Genomic DNA, 16,302 nt, shown 5'->3' on the forward strand with positions numbered 1-16,302 from the left:
TTTAAAAAAAAAATATTGCTGTACCATAATGCACTTGAAAACTACTTTTCGAAATATAATTTAAAATATAATTCACTGATGCTCTCTCTTACTTCTCAGAAACTTTTATGAACGCACTACTGTTGGCGCTCGAGAGGTGAAGTAAGTAAACTAGACAATTGGGAGTAGAAGAAACATTTTATTAAGCTTGCGCTAATTTGCATAAAATGAACTTTATTTAAAGTGTGCATTCAATTGATTAAAAAGTTATTATATCCTAAAATAAGTTCCCATTTCAGATTTTGCGATATATAGGGCAGATAATATTAAGGTCGTCTGTTTTTTTTGGCCAACGGTTAACGAGCAGGGTGTCATGTGGCCAGCACAACGACCAACTGACTTTAGTTTCCCCAGCTTAAGTCAGGTACCCATTAAAGTTGGGTGGACTCGGGTGTGCTCTAAAAATCCCGAAATTCAAAATTCAAGTCTTCACTGAGATTTGAACCTAGTACCCCAAGTTCGTGTGCTAAGCGTTTAACCACTCATCCACCCACCTCCCAATACTAAGGTACATGGATATTTTTTTTTGATCTTGTCACGTAACTGTTTTTCTTAAAACCTCGAGATCATGTTGAGGAATCATTTCTCGCCCTCCTGAGTGAAATGGTGACCGAACACCTTAAATAAATTTGTATCATTTTCGCTTTTTAAAGCTTTTATGTAAATAAAAGAAAATCGAAAAAAAACAACAACCTCTCGTCATGGCTAAAGCCTCCTCAAACCGACATACTAACCACTCTGCTAGTGAGTTGCCTATGAAAATAGAAGATTGTATAGTTATATATTGTGTATTACAAACATAGTTTAAAGCGGTGACATAAATAGGGGACTAATTAAGTTCATATCACCATGTACATTCAAGTACAATTTCTTTCCCTTGTTCGTTAGTTAATTAACAAATTGTTTTAAAAAAAACTGATTATAGCTTGATCAGATATTGAGTGCCATAGAAATAACGTGTACAAACGTTTTAGCTGACAGTCAGATTTGATATAATCTTTGTTTTAAAAAAAGACAAATGACTTTGTACTGTAATAAGTCAAAACTCAAGCTAGCATGATGCTGCTACTGCTGCTGCTGCTGCTGATAATGATGATGATGACGATGATGACGATAATGACGATAATGATGATGATGATGATGATGATGATAATGACGATAATGACGATGATGATGATGATGATGATGATGGCGATGATGACTATGATGATGATAATGACGATGATGATGATGATGATGACGATGATAATAACGATGATCATACCCAGCATTTCCAGGGGGGGGGCGTAATTCCTGTCACATATGTCATGAGACACATCATGGACATCGAATCCAGTGAAAAAAAGTACCCCCACGACTTCATAAAAATAAGGTATTGTGGGGAAGTGTGGGTGGTGTGGGTAGCGCGTGTGTGGACAGCGTGGCTTTAGTTAAAAAGGTCCTAATTAATGAACGGATAGGCCAGCAGACCTTAGTTTAATTACAATGTAGTAATTCCTATTCAACGTTGTAACTGTGCTATTGTAATATATTTGCAACTTTCACTAAGGTTTCGTGTTTTCTAACAATATATATATATATATATATAAATAATAATTCTACAATGTAAGTGAACAGAAGCCATTACTTTTTTCCTCTCATCGACGCTTCTCTCAAAACTATTTCAAAAAATGACAAAAAGTTCTGGGTTCTACCGCCTCACCTGCTTTGTGGCGTCCGGGAGCTTCAACTTCAGCACGAACGTCTACATCTATCAGAATGAAACCTACCAACGTCTTTTTGCCTTGGGGGGCTTCATGGCTCTGCCGATCGAATCATGGGGGACAGAATACCACATCTTTACCTTGGCGTGAGTGATCTAAAGTTCTCTTGTTGTTTTTAATTTATAGACATTTGGATTCGTTTTGTTAATCTTGCTAGGATTATTATTATTATTATGTTTGTTATTATTATTATTACTCTATCTATGGCCTACTTCAGTCGCGAAGTGACTATGGATCATCTTATGACGAGATGAATGCCTGGGCATTAGCTGTGGTCGGAACGATGTAGCCCACACATCAGTTCCCCCCCCCTCTCCACGCAGCTGATGTATCCAAAGGAACGGCAGTGCTGATACAGTTTGGTGTCAGCGGCGTCGCAGGTTCTGAGAGGGTGTAGAACTGGGTGCGGCAAACTGCCTTAGAATCGCCAGCTCCTGATTTTTCCTCAGGGTTGACTCCCGAAGCCTTTCCCATGATTGGGTATAGCTGCAATGCAACAGAGGTTTGAATTCAGAGTTTTCCTACGAATACACTTTATTTGTGGCGCACCATGGGGTGGGGAAGGGCAGCTCTCCATGGCGCCGACGTTAAGAGGACGCCAAATGGGTATCAAAAGTTCAATACAAACATTTAAATTTCTGTCGCTACAGATTGTTCCATCTTAATTTCGTTAACATTATATGCAAATTTGAAATTGTTTACTGGGGACTGTTCTTTAATAAATTCAGAATTGGGAGATGGTTTAAGGGGGTATTAAGCGCTGATGCACGGGGCGCCTGGCACCCTCAGTACGCCACTGCTCTCTAGAGCGTCTCCTTACCATAAGGGATAGGGAGTATATGGACCGTGGTTTTAGTGATGCCTCTCGGCGCCCAGCAATTAAACCTTAACTCCAGTTAAAACTCGCAATATTATATATCTTAGTCACTAAGGAGTTTTAAACTCTGAAGAATGCGACACCCAAAGTTTGATAAACGCTGGGTTACATGTTTTCGATAACTTATTATCCCACCCTTTTTGTTCCCTAAGATCTTACTCCTTTCTGCTGATCATTGCCAACGTGAACACCACAGTACATGTATCTCTTTGTGCCAATGTTTTGGGCCAAACAAGCCAAAGTATGTCTCGAAATAATTGTCAAACTTCATCGCATCGACTGAAAAGGTAAACCACCTTTGTTAGTTAGTTACAAGGGAATAAGGCAGCGGTTCTCAATCTTTTATGCTCGGCGACCCCTTTTTACAACCCCCCACTCTGTCGCTTCCCCCCCCCCCGACACACACAGATACAGAATTAGAAGAATAGACAATAACAATCCATATTTTCGATGGTCTTAGGCGACCCCTGGCAAATCGTCATTCGACCCAAAAAGGTGGCGAACCTGTCGCGACCCACAGGTTGAGAACCCCTGGATTTAGGGCTTTCTGGAAGAATTGTGCGCAACTCTCGAAACGGAAATGGCGGAAGTGTTAGTGTTTGTGCGCATGTGCATGTTTGTATTGGATGAGGATTTCTGATGTAACCTTTGAGCGTAGTTTGTTTGTTTGTTTTACATGTTTTCGGATGTACCTTCAGAGTTGAAGATAGTTTACTTCCTAGTCCAACGACGCAGATGAGAGGATAAAAAGTGTTAAAGGTGCCGATGAAACGAAGTGTAGTCAAAGCCCTAAGAGAACCACGTGTTTTCAAATCTTATATTAACTCACTCTTTCTGTCAGTTTGATACAAAGTTTGAGTAAGTTATTTCTCCCACAACCATTTTCAGATCAAGTTAAAACTTTGCACAATTATTTATTGTCGACGACAATGCATGAATCAATAGAAAATAATAATCAATAAGACAATTAATTACAGATAATGAATTATTTTGTTTGATACCAGTAAAGAAAACTATTCCTTCATATTCACAGATACGGCTAAATATGCAGGGTTTGGTCTCCTTAGATAATTGAACACGTCATTTTCCCAGCACCCATTATCGTATCAAGTTAAAAATTTGAACAATTCTTCATTAACATAAATATGACATGAGTCATTGAAAAAAGAACTAACCAATTAGAGAATTATAAACTGATAATTCATTATTTTGTTTAATAGCAACAAGGGAAACTAATACTTCAGTATTCACCACATGTGGCTAAAATTGTTGGGTTTAGTCCACTTAACTAATTGTTGACGCTATTTCTATCCCACGCATTCTCCAATCAATTTGACACCTTAAACAAATATTTATTGTACCTAACAAAACATTAATCAATAAGAGCAATAACTTGTACATTAAAAGTAGATATAGTTTTAAGGACGGAGTTCTTCCCCTTTAGATACGTTTTTTGTGTTTTAAAGATTTTTTAGCCATGCAACTGTAGAATCAAATTTTCTAAGTTCTTTGGTTGGTAGCCTTTAGATAGGTGGCAAAAGTGAGTGTTTAATTCAGACTCCTTATTGCTTAGTTTATGTTGAAAGTCAAAATGTGTCTACATTTCCAATAGAAAGATTGCCAAGCTTGAACTTTTTTAACAAGTTAGAAAATCTACAAACGTTTTCCTGTAATTTGGAAAAGTATTCTTCTTGTTGCATCGCACTATAAATAGCGATGTTCTTGCGAACGCTCGTATGGACAAACTGCAACAGCTACACTGGGCAGGGCAGGTATTCCGTATGGGAGACAACCGTGATTCAAATGCAATCTTTTCTGGTAAGCTGAAAGGTTGTTGGCGTAAAAAGAAAGAGCCGTCCTAAAAAAGCTTTAAAGACCAGCATAGGCGCCAACTTGCAATTACTGACATAGAGGAGAGCACCTGGCATCAGGCATCTCCCGAACAAGACAGCTTGAGATTTCAGACAAAATCCGTGGGGTACACATTGGAGACCAAACGAAAATCCGCCGAGGACAAACGCAAACGGGGAAAAAAGAGAACTAAAATCGACCACCTGCGGACAACGGTTATGTGTGAGACAAAATAGGTAGGTCGCACCTGAAGTACTGCAACCCTCATTTATCTTCGGACCTGAAGACAAAAAAGTAAAGTAAAGCTCCCCTTTCAGACATTTTGGTCTATAGGGCAGAGGATGTAAGAGTGATCTGTTTCTGTGGCCTGCGGTTTAAGAGGGTGTCATGGGGCTAGCACGATGACCAACTGCCTAAACTTTTCTCCAACTAATGTCATGTACCCATTTAGAGCTGGGTGGACTCAGAGGCGCCCAAATATCCCGAATTAAAAATCCCAGTCTTCACCAGGATTCGAACCCGGGATCCCTGGTTCGGAAGCCAAGCGCTTTACCGCTCCGCCACCGCGTCTCCCTGACCTGAAGACAAGCTTTATTAGCAATCATTCATTGACATTTAGACGTGGTACAATACACGTGAAATAATTTTTTGAAACTTAGGGTTTTCGACATTGACATTGTAGTTTTTTTCTTGTCTTCATTTGAAATCAAGAAACACTTTTGTAAATTATGTGGAAAGACAAGCAAAAGATGGTAGCTGAAGGTGAAAGCTGGCTAGAATTCAAATTGTCTAATAGTTGTCCTATAGTTTTGACAGAGTTCCATGGGTTGCCATTAGTGAAGGTTTAAACTTGTTTTATCCAGGTATCAAACCTTGGCACTAATGGAATGTACAGAGACGACCTCCAACAATACAATGTCTTACACAGGTAAAGTCTTCGTCTTTTGCTTCTTTATTTTCTTATTCTCTCTCTCTGTCTCTCTTTCTCTCTCTCTCTCTCTCTCTTCTCTTTTTCTCTCTTTTCTCTTTCTCTCCCTCTTCTAAATTGTGTGCAAGTATGCCTTTTGTTCTATGCATTTTTCTTTCACTCTCACTCTCTTTCCCTCTCTCTCTCTCTTCCCCTCTCCCATTCTCTGTATCACATCAGCTGTGTTGGTGCACGCCATAAAAACGTCCCCTTAAGAAACTATGTGTGGATAGTGTCGTGTTTGAGGGAGAGTTCTTTCATTCCTGCCATTGCAATGGACTGAGGCACCACAACAGAAGTTCTTTTTTATTGATTCTCTTTCGACTTAATCTTCATCTCTAACGCCCGTTTCCACCCAAGCACCACGGTTAAGGCTAAGATCCTATATACGTCTCTGTAAATATGACGCAATGATATATTACTAAATATATATATATATATATATATATATATATATATATATATATATATATATATATATATATATATATAACTCTGCCTTTGGATAGTCCCAAGCCCGGCTGAGAAAGGAGTTGGGTTGGGCGTAGGGCTAGCTACCCTGCCCTGTAGAAAAACCACTAGCTACAGAAACACCAAACAGCAAATTAACAGAAGTCACGGACCTGGTAGAGGATGGACCTCCAGCTGGAAGGCTTATGACGCATGTCGGTGAAAGCCAGAGTCATCTACCAGGACAGTTGAAGAGACTCGCCCAGAACCTAGATGTCTGGAAGAAGCTGATTGGTGGCCTATGCCCCAGAAGGGACCACAGGCAGAAATGAGATAAGATGAAATATATATATATATTAATATGTATACATTAATTCATGTAGAAACTCAATTTTTTTTTAAATAAAAAAAACCAACAACTCACAAAGGCAGTGTTGTCAAGGGTGATAATCCCATAGGTGCATTATCTGGAAACTGTGTCTCTGATCAGGATGAATTAAGTTGTACAAGGAAAGAAAATATAATGGACATTTCTATTGGTAAGTCAGTTATATATATATATATATATAAATTTAGTATGATATTATCTTATATTATATATTATTATATTATACATATATAAGCCTAGGCGCCAACTTGCCTTAGCTGACTTAAAGAAAGCATCTGGTTGCCTGCGGCTTTAGGATGCGACAGCTGGAGGTCACTTACAATGGCCGCAGTATCCACATTTGAGACCAAAAGAAAATCCGCTGCTGAGGACAGACGCACACAGCGAAAAGAAAATCTTAATCGACCACAGGCGGACAATGGCTATGCTTGCCCTGGATGTTGCAAAATATGTAGGTCACCGCTGGGGCTGCGTATCCGCGGGAAATACTGCACTCCTCATTAATCTTCGGACTCGGATATGACCCGCGGACTGCGGGCCTTAGTTTTGAGTATTACTGATCTACGGACGTAATCATCTTCTTTTTTGAAGTAACGTCTGTATTATATAAGATAAGATAAGATCTAGTGTATTGGATTTAGATCTTATGTTGGACATGACAATTGTTCCCTTATTATTTTATATGTAATTTTCCCACGAAAGTGAAAGTGGAAAGTATACAGTGGAAATGAGTTGAACAGTTCAGCCGACATATTCAAATCAACACTGAAAAAAACGGGTTTACCGGAATGGTTAAAAATAGTCGTCCTGTATCTATTTAGACATTTTTTTTTCTATTTTTTCCGGTTTTGGGTGGGACATTAAACATACACTACAGTCTCATTCATGATCTATAGAATATTTATGCCAAATTTTTTATCAAGATTTGTCAAAAAGTTTTGATTTCTATATATATACTGAGCGTCTAAAGGCAGCACGGAAAACCAACTCCTAGACACTCCCTTCCCCCCACTGGTCCACAAATGAGATTGGACCAAAAGCGCTCTGAGCATGCTATATAAGCATGAAAGTAGCGCTATATAAAAGCTATAATAATAATATTTATTGTAAAGTTCCCCTTTCAGACCTTGCGATCTATTGGGCAGATGATCTAAAAGTCCTCTGTTTTGGTGGCCCTCGGTTAAAGAGGGTATCACGTGGCCAGCACAACGACCAACTGCCTTTACTTTACCCAACTTAAGTCAGGCACCCATGACTCAAGGGTGACCTAAAAATCCCGAAGTTCAAAATATCAGTCTTCACCGAGATTCGAGATTCACTGTTCATAAAGGCTGTAGTAAAAATCTTTACTTCTCTGTCCTACAAATGATATTAAGTTGCAAGGCTGGCTCAACTACTAGTCATACATCAATACCCACACGCCTTTTCTTACAGCTTCTCTGTCAATAGATCGACTTTATTTGTATCAAGCAAACCAGATGACATAGAGGAACTGAATTCATTGTCGAATATTATGCAGTTGCAGTTTGTAAAAAAAAAAAAAATCCACAAATTTTTAATCTTTAATGCCAAAGCCTGCAGGACAAAGGACATGTCCTCAAAAAGATAGACATGTCCTTTTGCAGGACATCTGTTGTTGTTTGTTTGTAAAATGTTTTACATGTTTCGGATGTTCCTTCAGTGTTGAAGATAAATCTTCTTCCTAGTCCAATCCTACCGCAGGACGACGGGGGATCGCAGCGGGCAGGGTATGAACCCGGGCCCATCGTGACGATCGAACTACAGTCCAAGGCGAATACCGCACGACCAGGCAGCCATCTGGTAATACTAGCGATTACATTCCCATTTGGATACTTTACAAGTACTCATCTGTGTTTATCATGCAGTGCCAAATATCCAGTGTAGAATAACTAGTGCAAAATAACCCGTGTACAATAACAAGTGTATAATAACCAGTGCCCAATAACAAGAGCACAATAACAAGTGTACAGTAACCTGAGCATTATAACCATTGTACAGTAGCCTGAGCAATATAACCATTGTACAGTAACCTAAGCAATATAACCATTGTACAGTAACCTGAGCAATATAACCATTGTACAGTAACCTGAGCAATATAACCATTGTACAGTGACCAGTGCACAATAACCAGTCCACAGCATTCATAGTACAGTAAACTTGTACAATAAACAGTTCCCTGTGACAGAAACCATTCAAAAGATGACTTTTGGGACAAATCTCAAAGAAGTAACATTGGCACTACCTGTTCGACGGAGCCCAACTTTGAGTTTTAGATGTATTTTATTTTGTCGAAGATATTTATGCTGGTACATATTTCAATGTACATATAGGACCTATAAATATCCTAAAATATGTATGCATTTTATTTCTTCACACATGTTACTTCCTATATATATATATATATGTATGTACTTTATTTCCTCAGATATGTTACTACCCATATATATGTACTTTATTTCCTCAGATATGTTACTACCCATATATATGTACTTTATTTCCTCAGATATGTTACTACCCATATATATGTACGGGCAAGAGTTTTTTACAATTTTTGCTCCCTGGCAAGCCTCCCCGTCGGAAGAGCGGCTCGTGGTGGTCACGTCCCAGAATCAGACCTATGTCTACGTCACGTTCGCAGAGGCGTCTCGTCAAAGATATCAGCTGACACAGGCTCACCAAATTCACTACGTAACTTATTATTCTTAGAAATTAGACTCAATAGAATTGTACAGAGGGATGGGAGACTCTCAAGCAAGTCTATAAATAGGTCACGATGAATTATTTGTTTCGGAAATATAAAAGTTTTGACTTAGAGACAATGACGTGACTAGTAAAGACAAGGATAGGTCTTAGAAATAGAATGAACTATCAGCCAACGTAAACAGACTACTTCTCTGAAGGCGTTCAGCATAGACCCAGCCACTTTGGAGAAAGTGGCACATGACAGAGCATCATGGTGTCGCACTGTGAAAACTGGCGCACAGGTTGCTGAGGAAAAGAGAACAACGCTGGCAGAAGAAAATCGCCAAAGAAGAAAAACAAGGCAAACGACACTAGCTCCAGCTGGAATAACCTGCCCAGTGTGCTGTCGAACATTCCGGTCTCACATAGGTCTCACCAGCCACATGAGGAGGCATAAAACCCCAGTGCAAAGCCCTCAGCCCACTGGATGACAAAGTGGTCATCATTGAACCACGATGGACGAACTATATATATACTACCTGGACATTGTAGAGATAGGAAGCCCTTGATAAACAAGAGTGTTAGCTGAAATTTGATGGTTCCTTTCATTGCTATTAAACTTGTTCGACATTCAGTATCAGCATCGACTGTGTTATATTGATTGTTTGGCCTTTCGCCGGTGTTATAGGATTTCGTTGAGTGTGACCTCCGTTTGGTGTATCTGTATTAGACACAGTGGAAGCGCCTAATAAACAGCAGGCCTATTCACGCCACATATGTGTCATTCCATGCTCACTACGTTCGGTGCTGAATGAGGTTGTAGCCAAGCGTCTCATTAGGTTAGCGCGAGGGCAATCGTTTTAGAGGGTCTGAACACTGACCTGCATCGTCACAACCTGTGGGCAGTTTAGGCCAATAGCTCGTTGCCACGTGACAGGTGTGCACTACCTGGAAACGATCAAGTCGACACTTTAAACAGTTATTTATTGCACCTAACAAAACATGAATCAGTGAACACAGATACTCAATTAGTCATTTTTTTTATTGGTTATTAATTATTTTTGTTTGATAGTGAATAGGGGAAATAACCTGTACATTATTGGTAGATATAGTTTTAAGGAGGAGCTCTTCTACTTTACATGGGCCTTGTTGTTTTTTTTTTTTTCAATTCATTTTTTATATTTTGCTTGTTTTGTTTTTGTATGGTGACGCGTTCCGCGATAAGTGTCAGATATCGAATAATGGATAGACCAAGTCCCCTGAGCCGAAATCATTTTGCGACTACAAGTTCATATCGAGAGAGGGCAAAGAATAAAAAAAAAATATACTTAAAAATACGAAGGTCATATTGAATTTAAGATCGTCCACTTCTGCCATATGTCTCAATATTGCAGCTTTTATCTTCCCTTTTTTGATATATGACACAATTAAATACCAGTAATTGATGAGCTCATTGTTTTTTTTTTTTTTTTAAATTATTTTGAAATGATTCATGTATTGTCTTCGACCGTACTTCGACTTCGAAATTAAAATTTAATTCTAGAAACTCTCGTTAACCATAGGCCCAGAACACAAAACAAACATAACAATTCACAGACCACAGTCCCAAAGGAGAGCCTGAAAAGTTCATAGATACCAGCCATTGTCTTCTTCGTCTCTGAAGTAAAGCAATAAACAGAACGCTCTAATCCACAGATAGATGTGCACATGAATAACTCGATACGTAACGGGTTGATCCTCAGTGACAAGCCGATACACGTCATGTATTTTACATCTCGGTGTAAAGAAGGGCCGCATTTGAGCTCCGGTCAATCAATGGGTATGCTGCTGCCCGTTCACCTGTTTTACAACATGTACACCTTATCGTAAGTAGTCTTCAACAATAAAGCAAATGTAGCGCCGGGACATATATCCCATTTTGCCTTGCAAAGAAGAATACAAACAAGAAAATTATTTAGAAAATTATATATACAAGAAAAAGCTTATATTAAGTGTAATTGTATCAATTAGTTTGGATCAGTCATGTAATAACAGATGCCTTCGCCGGATATTAGGAATTAGGTGGCCAGAAAAGATAACTACTATCAATTTGTGGGAGAGAACCAGACAATAGCCCATAGCCCAAGACATCACAAAACGAAAATGAAGCTGGATAGGACACACCCTACAAAAACCAGCTACCAATGTTGCAAGGCAGGCACTTGATTGGAGCCCATAAGGAAAGAGGACAGTGGGCAGATCCAAGCAAACCTGGAAGAGGTCAGACATCAGTGAAGCTGAGGATACTGGAATGACATGGGAGCAGATGAAGAAAGCTGCTCAGAACCGAAAATCGGTGGAGAGGTGTGGTTGCGGTCCTATGTTTTCCTAGGAGTGCACAGGATTAAGTAAGCCTTGTAATATAGTTGGTTAGAGAACTAGACTATCAATAATAAATATGTGCGATTAGAAATACTTAATGCCAATTGTGTTTGTTTAGCGAAATTTCATGCTTAAACTTTCTCATTACGCTATGATACTTTTACTTGCCTGGGCAAAATGGGAAGGAGAGTCAAGGGAGAGAAAGAAGGGAGTAATTGTGAGTGTTACCGTGATCGCTTTTTAAATGCATTTTAACACACAAAAAAGTACCACCTAAATTCGAGCTCGCATGGAAAGCCTCCACAAACAAATACATTGACCACTTTGCCGGCGAAATGCTTATGAAAAAAGAAATTTTTATAGTATCTATTGTTTGTTTGAGCTTTTAAGCGACCCTTCTCTACATAAGTATAAAGGGGACTAAGTCGACTTGGCCAGCTCCTCTACCACTAAAGCCAAAGCCACCTTGACCTGCAGTATATGTGGACGGGAGTGTCTCTCCGAAATAAGGCTCCACAGCCACGTGAAAATGTGTTCGAGATGAATCATAGTCAATCTAGGATTCAAGGAAGCCAATAGTAGTAGTAGCAGTAACTCAACTTACACCCCCACATCTGTCAAGTGCAATTGTTTTCCCTTGTTTGATACCTAATAAAATAATTAATTACCAAAATGTTAATTAACTGATGAAACCTGGTGAAAACTTAATTTAGATTGGTTTCTCATTTTAGCACTTGTGTTATGTCTTGTTTTGTCATAGCGCATTCAGCTTAAATAATATTTGTTAACAGAGCTATGTAAGTGATCATATGTGCTCGCAAAGCACTCATGTTACCAAGTCATTTATGTTGAAAGTATCAGCGACAGAAACTAGTTCCCTTTACAAGTTTTAATATTTTGTCTGGACCTACGCATACAATTTGTAATTTAAAATTACTCTTTATACATAGCAGATTAGATTTAGTATTGCTCTGAAAGTCATTAAAACACACACACCTTTTGCAGAAAATATAATAGAAAATCTTTACAATATCACTCTAACGCCGCGTATATCTAGTTTCACTCAGCAGAATGGCTGCGTCTAATTGTAACTTTACCCGACTGTATCATTAGCAACTGGCTCAGCCTTTATTCTAGAAGCTTCTAAACGGAAGAGTTATGACGTCATCTGATGTTGTTTGTTTTGTAAAAAAAATGTTTGTAAAATGTTTTACATGTTTCGGATGTTCCTTTAGAGTTGAAGATAATTACTTCCTAGTCCAAACCTCCCGCAGGACGACGGGGGATGGGAGCGGGCAGGGTTTGAACCCGGGACCATCAATAAATCTGAACGACAGTTCAGCGCGCAAACCGCACGACCAGGCAGCCATCATGTTGTGATTGGGAGTGGATTGTCTTGGGAAAAGGGACTGTTTGAGCTGAGCTAGTTAGTTGTAGACGGGACTTTATAGGAGAAGGCTGTAGATTAACACTTGTAGAGAAAAGTCGCATAGTGTAGACTGTAGAGTTATGGAATTGATATGTTTGTTGAAATCTAGTTTATAACGAGCTCAGAAGAAGATATTGAACTTGTAGTACCATTTCATTTCTGTATATGTGTATACTGTGAGTGATTTCTAGTTCCTGAATTAAAGCAATTGTATTTTGAATTACAGGACCTCTTCATTATTAGAATTAAAAGAGATATTTGAATCTCCGGCTTAGGCGTGTTCCGTGTTTGAGTGTTTGGATAAATATCAAAGATATCAATCTTCAATAAGTCAAGTACTCAATTAATCATTGTCTTATCAACACAATCATATAGTAGTCTCAAATCAACTTTCAAATTTAAACATTCAAAAGAAACATTCCCGTGACATCCAGTTACTGTCGACATTAAATCATAAAATCTATTTCTAACCTACAGATTCAACTGGGACACTGGCATATATCACTTTGTCGTCATCGTCATGTTACAAGAGAAAGATTTTTACAATCTAACTTGGTACGGCATGCCCGGCCAACTGAAGTACGTATGAAATGTAAACAAAGAAATTTTAAAAAATATACACACTTTTTTTAGGAATGACACATTGAAACTGTTGAAACGGCTTTGGGATGTGTATCTGAGAGGCTAAAACCAATTGGTAATATTTGTTTTATTCATTTAGGTTTTGTTAGTTATAATACATATTTGTGTAAAGTATCAACATAATCGGACAATAAAATGCATGCGGGAGGAATAGCATTGACAATTTCCCGGTATTAAAGGGGACTAAACCCTACTTATTTAGTCACACTTGTCCAATAATGAAGGACTAATCTGCCTTGCTGGTATCAAACAAAATAATATTAATTACTATTAATTCACTAATGGATTGATGTTTTGTATTAATTCATGTCTTGTCGACGTGCTAAGTCTCAATTTAACCTGAGAAGGGGCGTAGGAGAAATAACGTGTACACAAATTTTACCAGACAGACAGACAGACAGAGTGAGTTGGTATTAGTTTTGTATACATATATATATGTTAGTGGCTGAGTTGTATACACATTACATTTCTTAGGATCTTAGGCACAAGTAAAGTGATTGGAAGAAAAGAGGCGGCCACCTTCTACACGAAGCTGGAGGAGGTCAACGAGACGTCCATCACGTCCAGCGCCAATTTCGGCTGCTACTACTATGGGGTCAGCAGCCTGGGCTCTTACTTCCACGCCGCAGGGTTCCTGTACGACACGGACAAGACGGTGAGGGGCTGTGAAGTGCGATCTCTTTCAAACTTCGTTCTGGGCGGGTGTTTCGTTTTTAACCTTTAGTTGCACACCTTGGTCTATTTTTCTTGGTCTATTTTTCTTGGTCTATTTTTCTTGGTCTACTTCTCTGTTGATAAATACATATGAAATAAATACATTATAAATAAATAAATTATAGCGTTTCTATAGCGCTACTTTTATACTTTTAGCATGCTCAGAGCGCTTTGGTCCAATCTCGTTTGTAAACCAGTGGTGGAGGGGGTATCTGGGAGAAGGTTTTCCCTGCTGCCTTTAGGCGCTCAGTAAATACAACTCTGCTTGAGTCGGGTATCAAACCTCGAGCCCCCTTAATAGGTGGCCAACCCAAGTTCAAGCGTACTTAGCCTCTCGACCTCGCTTCCCACTGGTGCAGGACTGTGCGAATTCTTTTTTTTTTAAACTACAAACCTTGTATCAACTTAATCTGTCTGCTTGTCTGTCTGGTAAAAAGTTGGTACACGCTATTTCTCCAACACGCAATCTTGGATCAAGCTGAAATTGTGCACACCTATGTGTTTCACCGCACAACACAAGAATCAATAAAAAGAATAAACTAATTAGTTAATTTACTATTGGTATTTGTTTGGTACCTCAAACAAAGGAAAGAAATTGTACTTGACTGAAGTGGTTGTATAAGCTGAATTATTCCCATTATTTGGTAGCCTCTTTAAGGTAAGTTTGAAATAAATAATTGATAACTATGCAATTATCTCTTTTCATAATCACCTCAATTTCAGAGTGGTCAGAAAATCGGCTTGAGGGGGCTTGTGTCATGAGTTCGAATTTAGGTCGTCCCTAAGACAATTACCTTAAACTTAACCTAGATTTCCTATTCTTTCTCCTCCCCCCCCCTTTTTTTATTGAGAAAGCTAAAAGCATGAAATATCGCGAAAAAAAAAAACAATTAGTAAAAATATTTCTTATCGATTACAAATCGATGTATTACAAACTTAATTACAAGTCTGATCCAAACAATTGGATGCTGACCAGACCTTAATGTTTTACAGTAAGAGTTCAAGTGTCTCTTAAGTCAAGGTTGCCAAATAGAGCCATGTAAACGGGAAGGGGGAGGGGCTAAACGAGTGTCCGAAATTGGTTTTTAAATTAAATATTAGGCCTTTATCTCATGTCATGATGTCGAATGTCAAAATGCAGGGGCCCCCTAAAGAGATCAAGCCCTTTCCCCCGGGCCTCAAATCACTAGCTAGGCCACTGTGTTTTAATAGTGTGTGTTGAATCTTTTTCGTGATTTCTGCTTGAAGAATTAAAGTATTTTATTTTAACTAATCAAACAATTGGAAGATGATCTATTAGATCAGCGGTTCGCAACCTTTTTAGGTCGGCGACCCCCTAAATACGCGATTCTCAGCCTTTTAAGGTCGGCGACCCCCTAAAACGATTATAAAATCGTAAACCCGTAAAATTTGTTTCGTTAATAGACCTAGGTAGACCCTAATTGTGATTTTGCTTGTGTAATAATATCATAATCATATTTTAAATGTATATATCCGTCATCTATGTTGTAATTACATAGCAAACGCTTTATATGATTGTATTTAGTGTAAAAACATATTGTGCTTGAAAAAAAAAGTTGTTTTTTTTAATGTATACCCTCCATGGTACAAATATGCGTGTTACAACACTTTAGAAATCGTATGACAAAAAAAAAAAAAACTTTCATAGAAAAAAAGTCAAAAAACAAAATTTCTGATTGTCTTAGGCGACCCCTCGAAATGATCATTCGACCCCCAAAGAGGTCGAAACCCACAGGTTGAGAACCCCTGCATTAGATGTAATGTCAGAGAAGACCACGAGGCATTCATCACAAATAATCAACCGATCCAGAGATGTACATTCTTGTTCAGTGGCGTTAATTAATTTCAAACATTAAAACGTTGGTTATGACTGAACCATCTCTTTCTCTAGCTGGACTGTAAGGCATCCGCCCCACAAGATGGAGACTGTGTTGATAATGACTGCGATGGCACGAAGGATGAAGAAGTGCCAAATAAAATTGGTAAAGATGAGGATGAATATTATTAGTTTTTTTATCAGTCTATGCCAAAAATATACGTTGCGTTTTTAGTCTTCTGAAGACGCGGCGTTAAGCTACAGGAGGATACCCCTGGTTG

The 16,302-nt window shown here is 38.6% G+C and overlaps 1 protein-coding gene across 1 annotated transcript in view; it reads left to right on the plus strand.

Annotated features, from left to right (window-relative positions):
* The window catches only part of LOC106065949 (uncharacterized), a 32,326-nt gene that overhangs the window by 8,218 nt on the left and 7,806 nt on the right, over positions 1–16,302 (plus strand). The window contains exons 5-14 of the mRNA XM_056016587.1: positions 100–141; positions 1,721–1,888; positions 2,832–2,966; positions 5,394–5,458; positions 6,376–6,486; positions 8,860–9,044; positions 10,734–10,903; positions 13,306–13,407; positions 13,945–14,125; positions 16,097–16,187. Of these exons, the coding sequence (XP_055872562.1) occupies positions 100–141; positions 1,721–1,888; positions 2,832–2,966; positions 5,394–5,458; positions 6,376–6,486; positions 8,860–9,044; positions 10,734–10,903; positions 13,306–13,407; positions 13,945–14,125; positions 16,097–16,187 (1,250 nt within the window). The remainder of the gene's footprint in view (positions 1–99; positions 142–1,720; positions 1,889–2,831; positions 2,967–5,393; positions 5,459–6,375; positions 6,487–8,859; positions 9,045–10,733; positions 10,904–13,305; positions 13,408–13,944; positions 14,126–16,096; positions 16,188–16,302) is intronic.

The sequence above is a fragment of the Biomphalaria glabrata genome, chromosome 18, assembly GCF_947242115.1.
Source record: "Biomphalaria glabrata chromosome 18, xgBioGlab47.1, whole genome shotgun sequence".
Lineage (NCBI taxonomy): Eukaryota > Metazoa > Mollusca > Gastropoda > Planorbidae > Biomphalaria > Biomphalaria glabrata.